The following is a 24,238-nucleotide window of genomic DNA, read 5'->3' on the forward strand; positions in this document are numbered from 1 at the left end:
TAATGAAGGTATGAGGAGGCCATCTGGGCCTGAGGAGCCTGTTTGAAGCTTATAGAAGAGGCCTATCAGGTAAAGATGTGTTTTTTGTTTCAATCAACAGCAAAAAAACCTCCAAAAACAAACAAAAAAAAGGCAAGCAAGCCAAGAGCTAGCTTCAGCTCTTTGTGGTCAGAATGGTGTTGTAATGATAATATCTGTAGCAGAGGTAACTGTATGGTTTCAACCCCCTTCCCTAGTGTAAAAGGAAGTTCAGGAAGACTAGGAACGTGGAAGGTGAAAGTGCATGCTTGCGTGGGTGAGAGAATCTAAAGTATATATGCTACCTGGTGAAGGAAGAGAAGAATGTTCCCTGTGTGGCTGCATCTCTTAATTATTATGTGCTGTACATATGTGACCTAGAATATAGATTAACAACTTTGTGGCCTTTTAAATGGCACTCATCTGATGTCTGAGCTGTGAGCAGTAGGGGTGAGGTGAGTAATTCCCACTGCAGTGAGAAGTCCTGCCATGTTGTTCTACACCTTCAGACTTTCTGCAGTTCTAGACTTACCAGCCAGGGAAATCTGCTTGTTAAGAGTGCTGGTGTGATAACAGTGGTTATTTAAATAATATAATCCTGTTGAAGTAATTTTTGTCTAGCAGTGCATGTCAATTGTTCAGCAGGGACACATAAACAAGCCACATCTTCAGATCAGCATTCAGTTGACTGTGAGCCATGATACCATCTGTTAGTTTGGTTTCTTGATTTGTTTTTTGTTTTCAGTTTTCACTCTTTCACTTAGATTCTCTGGAAGCAACTCTTTACTATGCAGCATTCATCTTCTTTCAGAGTGGGTATGTTTCCTTCACTGGGTAACATGGAATTTCGTGTCTGAGGAGAGAAGGGGCTTGGAAGGGTTGAGTAGTCCCTACTCTTATAATTTTGGACTGTTACCATACATAGGCTTGGAAATTCTAAGTCTGGCACTTACTAACTAAGGTTAACATGTAGAGAATTCTAAAACTTGTGTGTTATCAGTATCTCTGAATTACTTATGCATAATTTCCTTTCCATTGTTTTTTGTCTGTCCTGTAGCTCTTGGTAAATACTATCTCCAGGCATTTCAGGTTAAAAATTTCAGTAGGACTTGGTTTAAAAAAAATAATATCCTACTGCAGGAAATGTTTGTGTGTGATAGAATAAAAAGTACAAGGGGAATGGAGACCTCTGTATTTCACAGTATAAGTTTATTGTTGAGACTTGGCATGTGCAGTTCCTTATCTTTCCCTCCCCTGAGAGAAATACAGTTGTTTGTTACCAGAGAGGACACTGTACAAAAGCCTGTCTTAACCTCATTCAGAGAAATAGTAAAGAAGCCCTGAGCCGTTCTGCTTCTGGTGATGAAGCTGCACCTGTTTAGGATTAAAGTCCTTCAGTATCCTAATGTAGGTGCCATTTAACTTGGGATTTGAAAATGCTTCTTTTGATGATGTCCCATAGTTGTCTGTTATATTATTTAATGGCTTCTTCAAGATGTTACTTGGATTTGTCTTTGGCAGAGTAGTGCTAGAACTAGTAGAGGTACCCATACAGTTTTTCTGATAAACTGGTCTGTGTCTGTTGGATTTCTATTCATCGGGAATGCCAAAGATAATGTAAGGGATAGCTTCTCATCGCTTGCATTTTCTGTTCCTCTCATTAGTGAGAGAAGGTGAAAGCTTTTTGCTATCAAGAGGTGACACTGAGATGGTGAACAACTTCTATGCTAGTGTTTTCCTGTGGCCCTGGAACTGAGAATGCTGTGTGGGAGCCCCATGCTTATAATTAACTTCAGTACTTTTTAGAAGGGTTGGGTCCTAGTTACTCTGAAGCTGAGCCTGACAGATACCACTACCAAATTGCCATCTCTTTGGTGTGAACAAATCTGTTAAATGAAGTACGCAGATCTTCTTCCATCTTCTGTGTTTTAGAAAATGGCAATGACTAGAAATATTTTATGCTGCTAGCACTGGATGAAATTAGAAAAACTTCAGATAATGTTTTACTGGTCTGGGTATAATGTTGCAGGAATATTTACATTATGTGCAAAGTGGTCAGCCGCACCACCTTACTTCAGTAAATCCTAATGTTTGCTGCAATTTCATTTTAAACACTTTACCTCTGTACCACAGTAAGACAACTTAAACTTCACTAATGGTCACCAGACCAGGAAAATGTGGGTGGGTTTTTGTTTGTTTGGGTTCTTTGTTTTGTTTTAATTTGAAATGATAATTTTAAAGCTAGCTCTTTTGATCTGTCTCGGGGGTAGTCCTATGGATAAGCTGTGATGATGCACAGCAGTAGTAATTACAGGTAATGTCATTGCTGAGTTTAATGCTGTCATACCACAGCCAAAGGATGAGAGAAATTCTTCTATTCTGCCTGGTGCTTCTAGGGACTGATCTTATTGGACCAGTGAGTTGTTAAATGACAGCTTTCTACTTGTACAAGTGATGTCATTTTGCTTCTGCTTTAAGGACAATAGCTATTAAAAAGTAGAAGTTGAAGACCTCACAGAACACAGGGTAATAAATGCATCTGGCCATATTACTGAAGAACACGTTACCTTCAACTTTTCATCCCCTCCCTGCCCCTCTTCTGTTCTGAAGCTGACTATTCTGATGGTCTCAATGTGTGGTAATCCTGTAGGAAAAAGTTAAATGGTACTTGGAAGGAAAAAAGCTCCATAAAGATATTATGAGATTTGAGTTTTACTGGTGTTAGAGGACTGTATTACTCATTAGTTGCAGTTAGATTTCTTGTGGCTAAGATTTCTGTAACACGTCTAGTAGAATATGATGTAGTTCTTCCAGTGTATATTGTTATAGTCTCTTCTATGGTTTGAAAGTGATGCCAAGGTAGAGACATGTTAAATTAGGTTTCCAGTTTCTTGAAAGTGCCATTGGAATGCTGATTTCCTGTACCAGGGTAGTTGTTTTCTTCTGAAATATGGAAGTAGCATCTTAATTAATCTGCTTGCTGATGTGTGCAAACACCAGAGCTGTCAGTACAGATCCCAACAAGAAAACACAGCATGTGTTTTAGAACTTCCTTCCACTGGTTGGGTAGTTCAGTCATTCAAGAAAAAAAAAAAATCACTAAATATGAAATTCTTGTTAACATGATACTTGAAACAGTGTTATGACCAATGCATTTGAAAGTAAACATGTCTCCTATAGCTGTAGGCTGGTTGTTTTTTGTGTACTACAGAAGTAGGCTCAATTGCTTCAAAAACTAATTAGATTTTTATGTGATAAAGGAATGGAATGATTGGTAGAGTTATCTGTCATTAGTCAAATCTGCCACTTGAGTGACCCTGTTCTTTCTTCAGACTGCTTGGAGTCGTGTTTATTAGAATTAAGAAATAGCATGAGCTCTTGCAATTCTGTTGCTTTTTAGCAGCTGATTTTAAGTCATCATGCTGGGATTTTCACAATCCAGGAGTTAGAGGAAAATCTGATATAATTAGGGGGTCAGTTACATTTGGGAAATCCTCAAACAGTCCTTGTTCAGCTTTAAAATATTGAGAGACTTGAGGCCAGACCAAGCTTGCATGCAAACCAATATTGAACTGGCATTAATGGCTAGCTAGATACTTTTGACTCATGTCAGTCATCTTACAGTTTTTTAGTGATACCTTACTAAATACAGCAAGAAGAAAACTGTTAATTGTGACTGTTACAACATTTGTATTTGGAATTTTAGTCTTGGATAAGTACCAGAAAACCCAGATAGGTCTTCTGGGCAGCTAAGTTGAACAAAATGTTAAGTTTAGAAGTTGTATCTGTTTGTGTTTGTATCTCTAAGTTGTAGAATATAACTTATTTCAAAGCATTATCAGTATCTCTCTTAGTTGAGAGCAAGCAGATCCTAAGCATATTTTTTTACTGTCTTAGCTCCTCACTCTCTTGCAGATCTTGGAGCTTGAAATGCCTATTGTAGTAACTGAGGCTTCCCAAGTTGAACAAATGTTATGATCACTCTGTTAGGATATAGTGGAAACTGCTAATTTAGGAGTAGCATTTTGGCAGATTATTTTGATAACCATCTGTATGTGGTGGTAGTGTGTTGCCAACTGTTCAAGTAGTGTTGCCAGAGTTGGGTTTGGGATTCGTTAGAGCTACAGTAGCAGAGGCCTAAGCAGACAGGCAGGATTTTGAAAATTGGAGATTGTTTATGGTTTTGCCTTTCTTGCACTCACTCTGTAACATTGGGTAATCTTACAGAGATTATCAGGGTAAGTGGAATGGGGATTTTGAGAATTTACTTGAGAGCGTGTAGATACTGAAGAACTTTCTTTTATCGTTAGAGGAAGAAGTGTTGACCTACTAGGTAGGAGAGTAATGAGAAGAAATCCCAATGGAACATAAATATTTGTAACCTAGTGTAGTGATGGTGAAACAGCTAGAAACTTGCTTCTCCAGTCATAGGAAAGAAGTCCTATCCTGTTATATACTTGGATTTCATATTAAAAAACAGGATTAGAATGAGTAGGTTTTGTTTGGGTTTTTTTTCGCTTTATAGGAGGCTTGTAATGGGTATTTCCTTATATAAGTAGGAGAACCGTGCATGTTTGTTTAGTAGGTGTAAATGTTTGAATGGTTTCACATAGGCTTTAATGGTGTAGAGGGGGAGTATAATTACTTTTTGTGGGTTTGTATTTAGGACTCTGCTATCTTCCTGTTCCCTTAGAAGAAAAAGATGTTTTATTAACTGAAAATGCTGTTTCTCCCTCCCACACTTACAGAAAGCCACAAAGAAAACTGACAAACCCAGGCCAGAGGAGAAGGATGACCTAGATGTAACAGAGATGAGTAATGAAGATCTTCAAGAGCAACTTGTGAAGTATGGACTAAATCCTGGCCCGATTGTAGGTAGGTCAACTGAACTAGCAAATACTTACCTGTTCAACAAATTTTTCACTAAACCTCAGTTCTGAGCACTCTTAAGCTTCTCTGATACAGGTACTAAGTTTAGTACCAATACTATTACAGTCCTATTTCCCGCTTTGTTTTCATTGAAGTAGTTATATTGAGAAGGCTTGAAGGATTGCAGTGTAGGCAAGTCCACTGTTTGTTCCTCTGGTGTACTTGGCCAGCTGGAGATGTTCCAACTTCTGTTCTGAAACTGCGTAATTAGTGCTGGGGTAAGTATGTCTTCTGATACTAGGGTTGAGATCTGGGGCCTGCTTACATAGGAAATACATCTTACATAATAACCTAATAGCATTGAGAGCAGAATGAGAGCATGGAACTTCCCCTTCCCTAGAGCATTCCCTACTGACTGCATTGTGCAGTAATGTTTTCCTTTGCTTTTTTTTTTTTTTTTTCTGGCTCCTTGAGTGTAGTGTTCTATCTTGCATGTTAACTTATGTCAGGAGAAGTCCTGAACCCAGCTTAATCTCCTGGCTTGGGCACTCACCTGTGAAGCGGGATCAAAGCGCCTTGCCTTTCAGATTGTGCACTGTCCTAATGGCAGGGGACTTCCATTTCACAACTCTTCAAAAAAAGATGGTTGCCTTAGTGTGCTGAGCCTTCTGTGGAACGCTCTTGAAACCCTGTGTGGATGGAAGTGTCAATGATGGAGCCTGGAGTCCTGTGTATATTCAGTCTTATGCATAGTCTTTTCTGTTAGCTGTTTCTGTATGCCTTCCCATTCAACCTATTCCTCTTGGATACTGCTCAAGTCTTCTGAAAAATTCAAGTACCTATGCAGTCCACTGGAAAGATGTTCAAATTTTGTCTAAGTAAAAGCCTCAGAGGGATTGGATTCTGTTTCTTTTGAGTCTGCCACTTCTTTTTTTTAAGAGTGGCTTCCTCTTATCTGAAATCTTCTGAGGTTAGACTTCTCTGCAGATAACAGCTCAGTCACCTCTACATGTTTTTGCCAACACAGTCCTGACATGGAAGTGTGTGCTAGACTTGATGCCTTTGAGCTTTTAACAGCTGTCTTTGATCAAGTGAGCCAACCTGACGGCCAGATGCAGCGAACAGGAAGTTTTGTAGTTGCTGCTTTCTTGCACTGCCTCTGATGCTTATTGGACTGAACTTGCCAACAGGGCAAAGGTTAAACTAAGAGGGAAGGGATGTTAATCCCAAGGTGAAGGGAGTAATAGGCTTAACAGTGGGATCTGCATGGAAACTGTTGCCCTTGCAATATCAACCTCACTAAATTTTTTGTGAAGGCGTAACAACTCGTGTTTTGCAGCATATGAAACGGAACATCTAAAGAAGCAAGTTCCCTTTCTGCAGATAAATGCTTGTAATTTTCAGTGTGGTAACAGGTCTAAGTTTATTTTAAGAATTCTCTTAAACCAAAAAGTTAGAAGCTGTAGAGAATTATATACCTAGAGGTATATGCTTTAGACCATACAGACTAATTAAAAATAAAAAAAACAACCCACAAGTTTAGAGATTCCCAAGGAATATATAACAGCCAAGTTCTAGCAATCATGTCAGGAAAGATGAAAACTATGTCTTTAGCATATATCCCTCCTTGTTATAGCTACTACTAGGAAACTTTATGAGAAAAAACTGTTGAAACTGATGGAGCAAGGTCCAGAACTAAAGGCACCCGTGCCTTTCCCAGAGATTTCTTCAGCTCCTGAGAACACCAGACAGAATGGAAGTAATGATTCTGACCAGTACAGTGACAACGAAGAAGGTAAGACTTAAGCGGAACTTGCATGTCAACTATTCAAACCATGTATCAGTAATGGTTGCAGAAGAAATATCTAAAGAGGGCATGATCTTGCTTTTAGGTTAGGCTTTGAGATACTGCTGTAGACCATGTGAGTCATTGTCATGGTTTAACCCCGGCCAGCAGCCAAGCACCATGCAGCCAGCTGCTTGCTCACTCCACACACACACACACCCCCCCAACCCGGGATGAGAAGGAGGATCGGAAAAGAATGTAAACTCAAGGGGTGAGATAAGAACAATTTAATAGGTAAAGCAGGAGCCGTACATTCAAGCAAAGCAAGGAATTCATTCGCTATTCCCATGGGCAGGCAGGTGTTTGGCCATTCCTAGGAAAGCATGGCTCCATCACACGTAACGGTTACTCAGGAAGACAAATGCCATGATACCAAATGTACCCCCCTTCCTTCTTCTTCCCCCAGTTTATATAATTAGCATGATGTCATATGGTATGGAATACCTCTTTGGCTATCTTGGGTCACCTGTCCTGGCTGTGTCCCCTCCCAATTTCCTGTGCCTCTCCAGCCCTCTGGCTGGCAGGGCCTGAGAAACTGAAAAATCCTGACTTCGTTGTTGCTGGCTGATGTTTATACTAAAAACATCAGTGTCCTATCAACATTATTCTTACATCAGAGCCAAAACAGAGCACTGTACTAAGAAGAAAATTAACTCTATCCCAGCTGAAATCAGGACAGTATCCACCCCTTATTCCATACCATTTACGTCATGCCACACATTTTTTAATACAACCTCATTAACCACTATCACCCTTCCCATCCTTTGATACAATACACAAACATCATTCCCCTAGTCTATGCACCACCCCTATAGAAATGTCTATAAAATGTCCACAAAATGTCCATTGAGTTCATTTATTCCATAAACGTGATCTCTTATGGCGGTCACTCAGGAGAATAGAGGTTGTATGGGGTTATTGGGCATCAAAGCCAGCTCAAGTGAGGTCACTGTTGCACTTGCACTGCTTCTTGTAAGGCTTGTCCTCTAGTGGTTCAGGTGGTTGCTGCTACAGTCATTCCTATAACATGAAACTCAAATCATGGGTTACAACAATTTAAAGGTATATCCATTACAGGCTCCACCCCTGGACCCCTCGGACTACCCCGTAGGGTTTAACATTGCAATGAACTCTTCCCCTTGCCCCTGCTTTGGCTTGGAGCAGGTTGCAGTCTGTGGATAAATCCAAGTGGAGCCTCAGCGATGAGCCACAGTCTCTGCGGGGGTATACCTGCTGCAGCACAGACTCCTCCACAGCCACAGTCACTTCAAGGTGCGCCTGTTCCAACATGGCCTTATCCATGGGCCATCACCGTAGACCTGCTCCAATGTGGCCTTACCCACAGCCATAGTCCTTTCAGAAGTAAATCAGCTCCAGCGTGGCCTTATCCTTAGCCACAATCCCTTCAGGGCTGTACCTGCTCTGTCATGGGCTTATCCATGGCCACACAGTTTGAGGTGCTCCAGCATGACCTTACGCACAGCCACTGATGCTTCAGTGTGTACCTACTGCAGCACTGACTCATCCACAGCCACAGATGCTTTGAGGTGTACCTTCTCCAATACGGACTTGTCCTTGGGCCAGAATTCCTTCAGAGGCATACCTGCTGCAGCACAGCCATAACCATGGCCACAGACACTCTGAGATATACCTGCTCAGGCATGGACTTAGTCACGGCTGCAGGGGCTTTGGGGTGTCCTACTCCCACATGAACTCATCCACAGGTCATAGTGCCTTTGACTTGAGTACACACTGGAGTTCCAGCCTGTCCAGTACAGCAGCACAGGAACAGCAGCGATGCCCTGGCCACCTGGCAGCCCCAGCACATCACCATTGCTGTTAACAGAATGTTCCTGGGCACAGCACAGTAAGATGATAATACAGCAAGCAGCGAAAGCAAGCAGCAGCCACTAACAAGCACTAGACTAATACACAGTAAGGCAAGCAAGCCCCATGATAAGCACAGAAACCTGCCCCTTAACAGCTAAACAGCAATAACAGCTATAAATTCAAACTAGCACATTCCAATCAAATCTGTTATTGTCTCAAACCCTTCATGTCCCATATTGGTCATGCAGTGCTAGCACAGCGATCCAGGTGCTTGTTCTGGAAAAAGAAACTCTTTGCTACTAAACTGTTCTCTTTAGTCCACTTTGCCCAGACTGGAGCCTGGAAATCTCATAGGTAGAATTCCATATTAAGTGTTCTAGTGTTCTTTGCGTTTTTATGTTTCAGTGCAGTTTTGTCTTATGGTGCTCACAGTAGTTATTTACTATAGGAAGGTGTATGAATGTTTGTGTATTAAACTTCTGTAGTTTTTTGCTTAATGTCTATCGTGTATTACTCAATCCCTTTTATGCTCTGTTCCTTACGGACTTACTTTAGGCTGGTTGATAGATTAGTATTGGGTGCAGTTTTTGCAGTTTTGATATCAAACTTATATTGAAAAAGTATAGGGGTGGCGGAAATGGAACCTAAACCACACCATACAGCTTACAGAAAGTAAAAACTGTAGGCTTTAAAGAGTGTCTTGAATGGAAAGTTAGAAGATGCTTATTTTGTGTGGTTTGGTTTTGGGGGTGGTTTACTTTTCTGTTTTTACAGGAACATCCATGGAGATAGGACAGAAAGGGTTAAACTAGAACCAAGAACTTGATGGTTCTCCCTTGCATATTTGGACTTGTTTCTGAGCTTTAATATCTTGCACTGTCAGGGGGAAAAGGGGTGTTAGAGAATTATTATTTATTTTCAAGACAGTCAAGAGCCCAGTCACAACTGACAGCTATCTCCTTACACTTACATGTGCTTCTTCTAATTACTGTTAAGATGGGGGGGGGGGGGATAAACATACACTCTGCCCCTGCCAAAAACCAAAAAGTCAAACACACCCCCCCACCCCCCCAAACCAACAAACCCCCCCAAAACCGAACAGGTTTCTATAAATGTACTCTTAAGTTGGTATAATGCTATTAGAATTTTAGAAGAGGGGGTGACCATAATACATCCTCTTACTGGTAAAATGATTGCTAGCCACTCACCCTTCTTCATCAAAAAGGAGTTGTATATAAGAGGACCTATTTTAAAGGAGATGAAACATAACAGCCTAAACAATGTTGAAAAGCTTCAATACCCTTACTACAATCAATAGTATAATGGTACTTTGGTTGAAGTAATTGCAGCTTGATACAAGTTCCTAAACGGAACTGTTGGATTGGTCAAAGCTTTTCTGAAGTGTAGGACTTTTAGGACAAAACTGAAATACTTGGGTCAGTGTTTTAAAACAGTTTTTAAAGTTGTTCTTCAAAAGTCTTTGTTCTTCTACATTCAGTTAAGAAACTGTCTCATGACTTTTTAAGGAAATGGTAAGTAATAACAGAGTTATGTTGCCTCTTAAAATGAATTTTTATTAAAATACAATTGGTTTAAACTAGTACAACAACCAGTAGTATTACAGAAACTAGTTATATTAAAACTGGTTACAGAGCCAAAGACTGAACTGAGGCTTGAGAAGAGAGAACCATTGAAAGCCAGGACGAAGACTCCAGTAGCACTCAAACAAAGAAGAGTTGTTGAACACAACCAGGTATGTTTAATTTAGTGGCATCTGGAATAGCTACTAACTGCAGGTGATATGCTCACTAAACACCTTACTACTTTTAACATAATCACATTCAGCTAAGTGGGCTGTGCTGTTTCTTAGAAGTTCTTTCAGAAAGCCCATTCTAATACAGCATGAAAATCTTTTGAATTAACTATAGCTGCTGTGTTTAGCCTGTCTGATAACTTTCAAAGTTATGGTCTGCTAAAGGCTGTTTGTCTGACTTGCCAGCTGCTGTAGCATCTCTTAGAGAAAAGTAATAGGCAGCCTTAACATGTTTGGTTTTGGAAACCTCACAGGTTTTTAAGTCAGATGGGCTGATGTCATCCGGTTGGTTGTTTGTAAACAACTTGATTTACTAAAAGAAGCAGTTTTTTTTAAAAAAAAAAAGTTTGAAAAAGTTTTGGGTGTTTTGATTATTATTTTTTTGGTTGGTTTATTTTAGAAATGTTTTAAATACATATACATACATATTTGTCTTGTTTGATAGCTATAGATACATGTATGCATTTTAAATACTTACGTTTAATCACTTAAACATAGTCATTTAAACGTAATACAGAAGGTAATGTACTTCTATATATGTATAAAAATATGGTCATATACAGAAGTGTATGTGCATACACACATGCACTAGTTATCTATATTATTTTTTTTCCTCAGCTATGCTTGTAGCAGCTGTACTAGAGTAGATGTTAATTTGATGGAAAGCTTCTCCTAAGAAGAAAAATAGCAAGTTTAAATTTTGCTGTGTGTACCACTTACCCTTTACTTAAAATAGTACTGGTTCTGTTGTCTTGGTGAAAGAGGGGTTTTCTGAAGCACCTCAGGCTTTCAAATTGCGGGCTGAATACTGGATTTGTTAGTTGGTAGCTCATCTGTCCTTGTGATGTGGCAACGTCACTAAATACCCTGTTCTCCAGCTTAGGTGACTTAGGATCTTTACAGTGTTATTTGTCTGACCAGTAAGCAGTGGTCGTGTGCTACAATAAAGGACTTGCACAGAAAATGTTCAGTGACTCAAAATCTGACCTGTTAGTAGCTTGATGTACGTTAGCAGCTCAGTGACTTTCCCCACTCACTGATTTATGGTAAATGCCAGTATTTCCGACTGAGATTGTATGTGTGTGGATGTAAGACACATGCATAGCAAAAGCATGTTTATGCATAGAGCAGGTAACACGCTGCTATGTGAGTTTGGGCAATACAACACAGTTATGGAGATATGTAACTAGTTCTGCTTATTTTTATTTGGATTTTCAGAGAACAAGCTGAATGGACTTCACTTCTACAAATCAAAATATGTAGTTCAACACACAAAATACTCCTTAATCTAGTCATGTGACTTTTGCTCATGATGGTCTTTATAATGGGCATCTGAAGCTTAGGTTCTTCTATTTTAAGGATTAATTTTTTCTAAATTGCTGTTTACCCAGAAATCCCTGCCAGCCTCAGTGTAACAGAGGTATTTAATGCAGCTATCAACAAGCAAAGCTTCCTAGTCTTCAGGAACCCATTTACAGAATAAAAGGGAAGAGATAGAGCAATGTGGCATTTTCAAGTGATGAGTGCTTACTCATTTTTTTGTCATCCCAATTTAATTGTAATAGCATTAGGTCATTACTGTGTTTTGTCTTGAAGTCTTTTGCGTCTGCAGTGCATATGCAATATTTTGTGACTTAAATATTTTAATTACCAGTAGTTAATCAAAGGAATATTGCCTGATTAATCAAAAAATTATCTGATTTCAAAATGATGCCAAATTCTTCAGGAGTTCTAACTCTAGCTTGTTAAACCTTTCAACTCCTGACTGCTGTGTTTAAAAAAAAAAACCACCAACAACAAAACCACAAACAAAAAACCAACAAAAAAACCCCACCCAATAAACCAACCCCCAAACCAACCCCACCCATTCCCAACAAAAATTTACAGCTGCTTGAAGCCAAGGAGAACTCAGTGTTTTTGGCCAGCAAATGTGTGTAGTCATATATTTTGCTGAGAATAAAAGTGTAAGATTGGGAAGATGTCTTTTTTTCTTTTCTTCTTCCTGTGAAATTGGAATCTTAAGTTTGCAGCTAATGTGTCAAGTGACCGTACTCATTCTGCAAAATTACATGCAATTGTTGTGCACTGCGTGGCATTGGCTCAAAGACTGTGGTGGCTCTGAGGAGTGGTGGGACTGAATTGGTTGGTATCGTGGTGTGAGCAGACTTGCTAGTCATTTCTGGGTCCTGTGCACCACTAGTCTTAGTCCAGATGTACACAGCTGAAAAGATTGTCATTTCGCATGGATGGACGTTGCTGTTTTCTTAAAGAGAGAATGCAAATAGTCTTTAAGCAGGCTGGCACAGAAGGAATTGGGTGGGGAGGTTGAGCAGGCTTACGGGTCTTACCAGTCAGTTAGCAGTGGAGGGCTAGATGAATTTGAGCTCTGCTGTTTGTGTTTAATTGCCTCCTAATAGTGGAGAACTGGAGGAGTTGGAAAACAACCCTAATTTTAATGTCCCCTTCCATTCAGGTAGGTGAACATACAGTTACAGTTCAAAACTGAGCCTAAGGCCCCATGGTGAATGGCACTGGAGAGAGAGGCTGAACAACATAAAGTCAGACTTTGTGTAGTGATGTTCTGCTACGCCTCCCTGCGGTTTTTTGACTACCTGGATAGCTGGGCTTCTTAAAAATAAAAGCATGCAGTGTTGCAGCTGCAGGCATACAAATTTCATGTGGCCTACACCAAATAAATTTGGTAGGTGATAGCTGAGGTAGACTCAATCTATAGCTTCACTGCTTGTGGGTAATGTGACAGTTAAAAGCACGTGCAGACTAGTACTTAGGTACCCCACACTGTCATACCTTTATTGGCTTATATAGAGTGCTAGTGTACCTAAACATGAGTATTACATTCTAATAGGGCTTTTTTAGTTCAGGTATCTGGGATAAGCAGACAGAGCCTGCTTAATTGACAATGAGGATAACTGTAAACTGTAGACAACTTTATTTTTTAATTTTGTCTGTTGAGTATACTCTGCTGAGGTCTGGATGGGTCTAATGCAGTAGACTGGGTTTTTTTTTTTTCTAGACTTCATGCAAAAAAAACTTGAAACTTGGTACTTAAAACACAAGACTGACAAACATCTGAAGAACTAAGGAGAGAGGCTGTTATTGAAGTACTTCTAACTTTTTATTAGAATAGAACTAGTTCCTAGTCAAACAGCCTGGGGCAGGGGAGCCCTCCATTAGTAGGGTGAGAGCATTGCCTTACAGCTTGTTTGAGTGGAACCACTCTGAAATTTGTGTTTTTCTCTAAGCTGAAGAAAAACCCCTCTCAAAGAGAAAGTGTACAAGAGTGAGGTGGGAAGGTTGCAGGTTAAACTTTTCTTAATAGGGAGGCTGGTGTCTGGTGTTGGGAGATCCTTCATTAGAATGCCGTTTGAATTGAAACGAATATTGGAGACTTAAGCTGAAATCTGCAATTCTATACAAAACATCTGAATCTGTTTGGTCTTAGTCTGTGTAGAAGAAATACATATCATGTGGTTTTCAAAGTATTTCAGTGGCTTTGATGTAAAGCAAAACACTTGTGCTCCCTCTGCTGGGTATGTCAGTGGCTGTAATACAGAACTGATGTTAAGAATTGTGAAGCTGCTCAGCTTCTAGTTTCACGGGAGTATCTTTAAGATACAAGTGGGGAGTGGATAAGGGCATTGTTAGACTTCTCACCGCCCCCCCCCCGCCCCGCGCCACTTTCCAGCCTGCTCTCTTAACATGTTTCAGGGCTAATACTGTCCCAGTGAAGTTATTTCTGCTGTTAGACCTGTCAGTGACACAGTTGCGCTAGTCTGTATAACTTCATTGGCACTGAGCATGACCTCCAAAAACTTGGTAATGCATCAATGCATGAAGTGTTAATGTGCAAAGTTTTCAGTATTAACAAAGCAGTAATTTTTACTTTTAAACTTAACCAAGTGAAAAGGAGAATCTTGTATATAATCTAGAAGAACCAGGCCTCTACCTCCCTTTCTCTCCTGGTCTATGTTTGAAGTTAGTTTTGAGGAGGATTTTTTCTGTGAGCATAAAACTTGCAATAAGGCGTAGGGAGTGGTCAGCCTTTAAGTTTCACGTTTCATGTTGCTACTTATATTTGTAAAGATCTGTGCCATGCTTGGTCAGTTAAACCTACTGTTACGTGGAAATTGTGAGTTTCATCTCTGTGAAATTTTTAAGATTATAAAATATCTCCTGCTGTCCCCTGTGGCTGGAGATTAGTTTCTGTTGAAATATAGGTGGCTCTGCTAAACTATTCCCATCACCGCTTGAGAGAATAGCCCCCTGTCTGGGTAGAGGCCAAGGTGATGCTTTCTGCTTATGCTCATAGATTAATTTTTTTTGTGTGTGTGTAGGCAGGTAATGTAATGGGCTGGAAATTATATCTGCTGTCCATGACTTGATGTAACTACTTGTAGCATTAGTTAGCTCACTCTGAAGTGAATGAATCACCACTTTTTACTGTTGGGCATTATTTAGTCAATTCTGTATTTGAACAATAACGTGCTCTTAATGTAAGTATTGTGGTCAACACTAATAATCTAGTTAGCTATTCATTACTGAATATATTAGGATGCACTATTTTTATATTTTGATTGTGGACACACTGCTTCTGGAGTATGCATGCTATTCTGGCTTTTGGTTGTGGGTATCCAATATTGAGAGCTGGCTTTCATGTATTTGATAATGTGTTTGATGCTTGAATAGACCTTTTCTCAAGATGGAGTTACTGAGACTGTCTGGACAAGTGGATCTTCAAAAAGTGGACCTCTGCAGGCATTTTCTAGGGAGTCTACAAGAGTGTCAAGAAGAACACCAAGGAAAAGGGTGATGAGAGGCTTATTATAATAGACAAGCTTTTTTCTCACTGTTAGGGTCCCAGTGGCTATTTTATTCAATTGTTTTCTTTTGTTTGTTTTAAACAAACAGGTGGATGCTACAGCACAGTTGCCTGTAGATGATGCTGTAATATCAGAGAGTACTCCCATAGCTGAAACTATATTGACTGCAAGCAACGAGACCCTAGTAAATATGCTTAGTAAATACGTTTAATAAATCATGCAAGTGGTATTCTTCTGTAATATACCTTTACTGACAGAATCATTCTGTTGTGAACAGATAGACTTTTAAGGAAAGTAAGACTATTTGGTAGTCTTTGAAACCACATATTTTTTTATCTGTATAAGTACCTAATGCTGTTCACTTTGAGATGGGACTGAGTAGACATCTGGGTCCCATCTGATATCTGTTTGTGGGGAGGGTTGAAAGAACCGCTTTAAAAGTTTAGATTTTTTTTTTAAGTACATGCAGAATATCTGCTTTTAAGGTTGGCTTTTCTTGTGAGCTAAATAGCTTTTATGTTTCTAAATGGCTTAAAAGAAACTACTTGGAATGATAAGCAATGTGTTTGCTGTGCTTATTTCAGAGTATCTGTTAGATAACCTTCTTGAGTTAACTCCTAACATGCATATATGCAATGCACATAAAGGTTTTGTTGTTTGCTTCTGCCACCTTTCCCCCCACCCCCTTATTTTTTTGTATTTTGGCTGATTCTGAGTTTGAACAATTTTGAATCTCGGCAGGTTGTCAATAGGGTGCCTGGAAATTTCAAGCATGCAGCTCCTACACTGTCAATCAGTGAACTCTCAGAAATGCCCAGAAGAACACCAAAGAAACCCTTGATGACAGCTGAAGTAAATAAATTAAAACTTAGATTGCTCTTGCTTACTCTCTGTGAACAAGATTCTTGTGTGTATGTGCTTACCCCTTAGTAAGAAGGGATGGAGGATGTCATTGCCCAGGTGGCTCTAGTAAAAATAGTGTTGTCACATGGCATAGAGGAGAGAATATAAACTTAATTTTATCTGCCCCTTTCAGATTTGGCAGTGGTGGTGGGAGAGTGGAAATCCTGCTGTTTTCTTTTTTGCCTAAGCCAGATATGTTTTGGTGTGTTATTTCTCCTTGTGCTGCTGTTTTTCTAAGCAAAATGTAGAAATTTTTTTCTTTCTTTTAAATTCTTTGAATAACTCAAATGTAGAACTGAACTGGGTTGTCTACCTTTGATCTTGTAAATCAGCCTATCCTGAAAAACCACAATGTTCCTTAATTTAGGTTATCAAATAGTAGGATTACTTTAGACCAAAATCTGAATTTTAAAAGCATCTGTACATTCCTGTCCTTTACCAGGAAAGAAAAGAATTCTTTTTCTGTTAACCTATTCAAGCTGTCAAATTAAGTCTCTCTTGGAAAACTAAAGCACTTGCAAGTATAATGTAATTGTATTAATATAGTACTGTAATATTGTTGAATTTTACATTACTTGGCTGAATTTAAGTGGAGTTCATTTCTTTGTGTAGTTACTTTAGATAAAACTTGTATTAATACTTGTGAAGCCTGTTCTACTAGTGGGTCTGGGGCTTATGAAATAGCTTGCTTTATTTTTTTTTTTATGTGACTGGAATGTAGACTTAGTTGTCAAGTGGAAAGTTGTGGGAAAACTTGGTGTTTTATTTTAAACTGCTTAAGTTTTTTTTAGTTAGTATATTACTGTACTGTAGCATTGTTTATTACAGCAAGAAGAGACAGATTGCCCACGTCGATGCTTTTTTAATCATGTTGGCCACAACCAATCCTGTGATCTACTCAACACAGCCATGATGGAGGTGATGGTTAGTTCTTTTGATCATCTGCATCATTGGCTGGCAGGTGTATTTATGCAGCATATTGTTTATCTTAAAGGAAACTGCGGAGAGCACGGAGTGCTTTAAGACACCAAAAGTGACCAGACAGCTGCCACTAAGAAAGTTTAAACTAACTTCTAAAACCCAAGAAGTAAGCTTCTTGAATGTCACTGGGTGACTTACTCATTCTTACAAATTGCACGTGGTTGTGGTCACTGAGAATCTGTGCAGGAGATTGTTGTGTTGTGGTCTGTTAGGCCTATAACTGTTTTTCATTTCCTAGGTGCTGGAGAGAACTCATACAGAAGAAGGAAGAGTAGAAAGAGATATTCTTAAGGAAATGTTCCCTTATGAAGTATCAACACCTACAGGAATTAGGTATTTCTAAGGTTTATGGGGGCTTGTTTACAACTGAGAAACCTATTTAGGCAGAAGAGTATCTTTATATTGGTAGATTTCTGAGGAAAAATTTTTGCACTCTGGCCCAAGACAGTTGAGATGACCGCCTAGCTCTTCTGTTCTAGGTACATAGGATTGAATCCAAGAGTCTCCTCTTTATTTAAATTGGGGATGGGAGAACAGGGTGGTAATATAGTAGGAATCATTACTGAATTTCTGGATGCTGGAAGTTAAATGGAAGGGGCTTCTCTAATGGCTCATAATATTTAAGTTTTTGGCTAGATGTAACTGCTTTAGGCTTGCTGTTAAATTAAGGAAAGAATTTTCAGATACCCTATTTTTTTAATTTTAAGTAGCAATCCTGTTGTGGTCAAAGAGTACTCTAAGCATGAATAAGGATGGCAACTAGGAAGGGCTATTACATTTTTCCTTTGCAACTTGGTATTTAAACAAAAATTGAAGCAACCTTCTGGATAGTTAAGTGATTCACAAAACTTTGTCCTGTTTAAAGAATATGAGAAAAAGTTGAGATTAACTCTAGTGTTTCCAGCATGTTAATTATAGCTTCAATTTAAACTGCAATTGCATAAAATTTTACCCTAAGGAAAACATATGGTACCGGTTACTACTACTGTGGTGTATCTGCTCACCACTCAGCTTTCTTCTGTCTTGTTTTGAGGTCTATCAGTCTTTTCAAATCTATACTGTTTTTTTTAATAAAAAACATGCATGTGTACTCTTCGTATGTAGGGACTTGGCAATGTCTACTTACTTGGCAAACCCTTACTACTTTGCCTCCTGGCTCTGTGTATTGGCTTAGCCATCAGTAGATATGTTAATGGCCAGGAACAATCTTAGGTTTAGAAATCCCAGTGGGGCTGCATAAGTTATTAAAGATGAAAATAGAGAGAGACACTTCCGTAGAGTTCTATTGCCAGTTACGATCCATTGATTATGTGGGTAGGGTGAAGTGACATTTGAGGTGTTTTTTTGTTAAATGATTGTTTGAATACTGAATGATTAACCTTACAACTAGTAAAGATAGACATGTTGGAGTTTTGAGATGGATATTTCGGGGACTGCATTCAGTAGAAAGAAATTGTAGTTCTTTACACTAAAGCTTTCCTGTGTACCTTAGATTGCTCTTCCAAATATGCAATATTTCAACTTTTTTTTTTTTACTAACAGTGCTAGCTGCCGCAGACCAATCAAGGGAGCTGCTAGCCGACCTATAGAGCACAGTGACTTCAGAATGGAGGAAAGTTTCTCTAAGTATGCTCCAAAATATGGTACCTCAACTGACATCAAGTCGGAGAAACCACCAACAAAAAAAGAACGCTCCATTCCCCTGTGGATAAAAGTTCTTCTTTTTGTTGTTATTTCAGTCTTCTTGGTTTTGGTTTATCAGTCTATGGAAACTAATCAAGGAAATCCTTTCTCTAAATACCTGAATATGGTCTCTCGGGGTGGTGCCAAATGAGTATCTTTCTGAAAGGCACACCCAATTTGATCTCCTGTTTCTAATTGTAGAGAACTCTTCTGCCCTCTCATCGGCTCAAGGACTTCTTACAAATAATGTGATTGGAACCTGATAAATTGGATAAATGAAGAAAGGTAATATTAAATGGACATCAGTAACTTTGTGGACTTCGGACTAGTAGGAGATCACTTTGCCATAGGAATAACGTTTTTTTAGATCTTCAAACTTTTTGTAGGCTTTATTTTTTTAATGTGGACATCCTTTAAATTCATTTTTGAGAAACTGTATATTTGTTTTTGCAAGAACTTGGAAGCTGAGAAGGGCAAAAATGTAGTAAAATGTGAAGCTGTGTTTTTAAAGCTTTTCCTTTGTACAGAAAAGAAGTTGTACTTGTCTCTATAGATTATTGTGGAGGAGGATTTTAACACGTGACAAAGGGAAATGCATCTTTGTATGCATTTTTTTCAGTAACAGTGTAACAGAATTGGGTATCTTAGGATGTAGGGAGAGTACAATGACAAACCTTTTCTGTAGGTTACTGTAACTTTAGTAAATGTAACTGTAAACCTGTTTGCATTTCTGTAAAAGTCTTAGTATCATTAGTAACTCTGTTTAAGCGTAACATCGTTTACATGTATCCCTTCATTTTAGTGCTTAGTGTTGTAGGAGCTGAATACAAATCTTAATTGGCAAGAGATGTCTTAGAGGAACTTATTTATTAGTAATATGCGTGGAAAATAAAAATTGCATCAATATAATTTGCTACTAAAATACTTTTTTGGGTCAAGGTTGTTATCTGAAGTAGTCTAAATTCTGACTTTAGCTGTCGTCTTTTTTCTTTAAAAACGAGGTCTTTCCAACACAGCTTTATGTGATTATCTTTGAATATTCATGTAGAGAAGTATTCTCAAAGTGTGAAAATTCCATATGAAGTTTTATTCTTGTATGAAGAGGGCATTGCTGCATTTTCTGCTACAGTTTCATCTTCTAAGGTGAGATATACTACTTTTATGCAGTTGAATATTTTTCTCAGTGGAAGCATGCTGAAACACTATTGTGTAACTTAGTTGAGCAGGCAGCTGACTTTACTACTACCAGTGAAGAGCGATAAGCAACAATTTTTTTAAAGCGAATGTATACACTTTGGTGTGCTTAAACCTGCAGCCTACAGATGTTCAGTCTTATTGCTTGGTACAAAATCGCAATAAATCATACTACTTATTCTTAAAGTGCTACTTACAAAAAGCTGAGAATATTAGTTAATATTCAGCATCTTTTTACTCTAGGTACAATTATTGTATAGACTATAGCTATGAGGAAGCTTTACTTTCTGTGAACTTTGGGACAAACATGGTAATTTGTAGCAAAGCAATAGTTTTTTTCTCTGTTAAGATTAATGTTTTTTTTCTTTTAATCTGCTTTTTTGAGTAATCCAAATAGCTAAACTTGTGTCAATCCTATAGAAAATTGTAACATAATACATTCACTTTTAGTGTCAAAATACAGAAAAATAAAAAATGATTTTAAAGTGTGTGGATTTTCCTTATCAAAATAAATGCATTGCTGAAAAGCAGCAAAAGCAAGACAACTGATGTATCAGTGGTGGTGTCTGTTGCTGCTACAATCTTCCATCTTAAAATAAAAAAAAATCCAATTGTGAAACCAGAGTGGTTTGTGTCAACACTTCATGTGAGGAATATTCGTCATACTTACACTATAATAATAGTTTTGCACCATAATCCTTTAGCCTGTGTTAGACCTTTAATTTGGGTGGGGGGAGAAGCTAGTCTTCATTTGGTTTCCAGTGCTTAAGGAACTTCCTTTTCACTTGAAATTATTTTTTTACCTCACTTTGCTATATGTTTTAACATGAAATATGTCTTTCTCTTCTAGTTACATGAAATATTTTCAGTTGATCTCCTTCAGGGATACTATTAGCGTCATTAAAAAAGACAAAAAAACCCCAAAAAAACCCAAACCCAACCAACCAAACCCCAAACTGAACTGCAATGCAATTAAATGTCATCATTCTTTCATTTATGCACTGTTTTTGGAGAACCCTGTCAACTTCAGTGTTACTTCACAGAAGGTAAAGACTTTTATACGTTTGTCAAAGTAACTTACATGTAGCTTAGTTGTAGTTGGAAGATAATGCATCTTCAAGACATGAATGAGCTGCTTATACCTGAGGCATTTAATGGTGTGAGATAGCCCTGAGAATAATCTGTTCCTTCTTTATTCCCTCTCTTCCTTCACCAGCCCCGAATATGAATTTACCTGCATTTCTAAAGCTTTAATGTTGTAAGAGTAACACATGTAGTAATGGTGCTACTAGCTGAATAGTTACATGTGCTTAAAACCTTCTAAATGCTGCTGTATAAGTTACACTGGAGTATGCTGTAGTCTTTGTAGCAAAGTGCTAAAGCAATAGGAGCTGCATGTTGTGGGGTGTGTGTTTTTCTTTGTTTTTTTGGGTTTTTTTTATAAATAATCTGGCTTTTGTTCCATTAGTTTATCTTGGCTTCTAGACAGAGCCAGGTTAAACTTTCGGAACCAATCACAAAATAGAGCAGTTATATGGACTGGTAGTGGTATCCAAATCCCAGCTGCAAAAATCTGTTGAATTCTAACATAGTAGATATTGCTTAAGTCCCTCTTAGAGCTAGGGATAAAAAAAGTATGGGAAAAAAAGCCTGTGTAAGTTAATAGGCATGACAAATGTTTCTTGGTTTTGGTTGCTGCTTAGAATGATGTGCTGAAAACATGGCAGATCTTGAATTGTCTTGTTTGAATTAGAGCTAATGCAGAGTTTGTGCCGTTCCCTCTAAATTGTGTGTTAATCTTTCAACACGCATCCAGTCTGAGGAGTCTGTATTGATTTGTATTTAAGTAGGAGAAAGTGTGATGGAATTTTTTCTTCTCCAAGTTTGCTTGTTAGCAGTACGCTCAGTACTGCCCTACAGAATGCTTTCGGGTCTCTCCTAGGCTGCTTCTATGTGTTTTTGCTTGCTTCTTGTGGCACAGCTTAGGGCAATCATGGTGTTAAAATCTTCAGTTCCTGCTAGTTACCTTCTCAGATGGTTCTGTGGACACAGTGTCTTTTAAAAAAAATGTTAACAAGTTTGGTGCAGAGTTATATCAGTAAAGCTGAGTACAAAAAGAATGCCTTTAGTAGCGTGTCCGAAGGAGGCTGCTCAGCAGAAAGAATGGATACTTGCAAATGAACCTTGTGTGGCATGTCTTGTGTGTGGTGTATTTGACTTGCTTTGTGATGGCTGAAGTTGCATATTGGGCTGAAAAGCTTTTTAAAAATTTTTCAAACTTCATCTGATCAAAACAGATACAGGGGTGGGTTGTGATGTATAATTTTAAATCTTATGTTTACAAACTTTGGTGCTTCAGCATACCCTTTGTTGTGTTAATATAGCTTTAACTGTATGTTTGGTAAGTCTTCCTATCTTTGTCTAAAGCTTCACTATGAATTTTGCTTTTCTTTTTCCTCAGGGAGCATACCAGGCTGCTTTGCACCAGTGCAAGAGCAAACTGTGACATATGTATACATACATGCATGTGTTCATACAGCATAGGGTTCACAGATTGATGGAACTTGCAAAATAGTCCTAAATTGGCATATACACCTACAAGTACTATGTATAGATTGAAAAGAATTAATTCTTCATGTTTTCTGTCCTACCTCACTTTGAAATTCTTTGTCAGCATTGGTAATTTGTGGTTAAAAATTCTGTCTGTGTTGCCTTCTTTATCTGTTATTTAGGGGAAAAAATATGTTTTATGAGGGAAAAAACGTAGTGTCTGGGGAGAATTTAGGCTAAAAGAGATTATCAGATGAGGCAGTGGCTAATAAGAATAGGAGAGGTTTCACTGCTTCCAGTGTTCAGAGGAGGTGACTGCTGTTGTTCAACCTAGTTAGTTTGGATCCTGTTAAAGGGAGATGCTGCAGTGTTAAGGCTTCCCTTGGGCTGTGAAACCTACTTAGAGCTTGAAGTGATCTGTTACTGATTCCCTAGAATCATGGTCTGGTAGTGCTACAGTGAGTGAGTACGTAAGCAGATGCTGTTGTGCTAACCTGCTCATCAAAGGTGTGGATGGTTATCTCACTATCTCATTGTGTATTTTTGAAAATAGTAAGTCACCTGGTGTACAAGCTTGTAAGAGCTTTGATTTTGCTTAAAGGTGTCACCAAAATGTTAGAACTGTGAAAAGTTATTGTAAGACAGGAAGTAATTTACGATTTTTTTGATTGTATGCTGCTGGGCTGGGAATGGAGAGGCTGGGTGATGGGTGTTAATAATGGAAGGATAGATGTAATTAGGAAAACTTTGGAGTTGCCAAACTGACGTTTTCCTACTAAACTCCCAAAATTTGAAATGCTACTGATGAAAAAGATGGATTTAATTTACAGTAGCTCTTCTTACTGGGAATCTTGACAGAGGTGGACACCAAAAGGTGATGTCTTTCAAGTCTTCATTACTACCTTCAGTGTGTGTCAGAAATCGGATCAATCTATATGGTTTGAATTACAGGCTATTGCTACTTTATTCTTTCACATCTGGGAAAAGCTGAAGATATTTGCTATATAAAATGACGTGCATTCAGCAGGAACATAGATTATCTCTGTATTTTCATGGGAATATGTTAAGACTGCTGTTGAATAGTACTTGTTAATAGTACAGCTGTTAGTTGTCAGCTGAAATCAAAGAAACGGATTGTTCCACAGACTACCTCTTAAGTGTCAGCACTAGTTGTGCACACAAATTGCCATAATATGTATATAAATATATTAAAAAGTCATGTGTTCATTCTTCATAACTGGAAGGCGCAGAGGTTTTAGATGCATTAAAAGTTAGAAGTCTGCAAGAATTGCAATCGTTTACATGTAATTTCAAGATAAGAGCCCAAGCCTCAGTTGTGTTTAGAGGTTACATAATTAAAAACAAGTATTAGTGTTTGGCTTTTAGAAAAAAACAAGTCATTTAGGTGCAGGTGAGTAGAGTAGGACAAGCAATGGCAACACGAACAGTTCTGGCCTGTACTGATTGCTGCCAAGTAGCTGTGAAGGGAACAGCACTTCAGGCTCTCGCTGGGTTGCTGAATGTAAGTATTTAAAGAATGCATTTTTCCTACTCAGCAGCTGGAGTCTAGTTTACTCAAGAGGAACTTGGCCAACCTAGACTTCTGTGAGTGTGCTATTAGGCTTGTGTCATTTTTGCCTCTTGGTGACAGTCTGCCTGGATCAACTGTTGTGAAATAGAGCAAGTAGAGCCAAGTCCGAAGGTTGGTGT

The 24,238-nt window shown here is 38.6% G+C and overlaps 1 protein-coding gene across 9 annotated transcripts in view; it reads left to right on the forward strand.

Moving 5' to 3' along the window:
* TMPO (thymopoietin) overlaps positions 1-20,602 on the forward strand; it is a 28,183-nt gene extending 7,581 nt beyond the window's left edge. For 2 of the 9 annotated variants that reach the window (XM_055711491.1, XM_055711484.1), the window contains exons 2-11: positions 4,767-4,893; positions 6,524-6,682; positions 10,216-10,316; positions 15,084-15,203; positions 15,306-15,401; positions 15,959-16,069; positions 16,949-17,038; positions 17,115-17,207; positions 17,340-17,434; positions 18,644-20,602. In XM_055711491.1, the coding sequence (XP_055567466.1) occupies positions 4,830-4,893; positions 6,524-6,682; positions 10,216-10,316; positions 15,084-15,203; positions 15,306-15,401; positions 15,959-16,069; positions 16,949-17,038; positions 17,115-17,207; positions 17,340-17,434; positions 18,644-18,935 (1,221 nt within the window). In that variant the 5' untranslated portion in view covers positions 4,767-4,829 and the 3' untranslated portion in view covers positions 18,936-20,602. The remainder of the gene's footprint in view (positions 1-4,766; positions 4,894-6,523; positions 6,683-10,215; positions 10,317-15,083; positions 15,204-15,305; positions 15,402-15,958; positions 16,070-16,948; positions 17,039-17,114; positions 17,208-17,339; positions 17,435-18,643) is intronic. The other 7 variants (XM_055711486.1, XM_055711487.1, XM_055711489.1 and 4 more) reach the window with 7 other exon arrangements.
* The last annotated feature ends 3,636 nt before the right edge of the window (positions 20,603-24,238 follow it).

This window comes from Falco cherrug, chromosome 5 (assembly GCF_023634085.1).
Source record: "Falco cherrug isolate bFalChe1 chromosome 5, bFalChe1.pri, whole genome shotgun sequence".
Classification (NCBI taxonomy): domain Eukaryota; kingdom Metazoa; phylum Chordata; class Aves; order Falconiformes; family Falconidae; genus Falco; species Falco cherrug.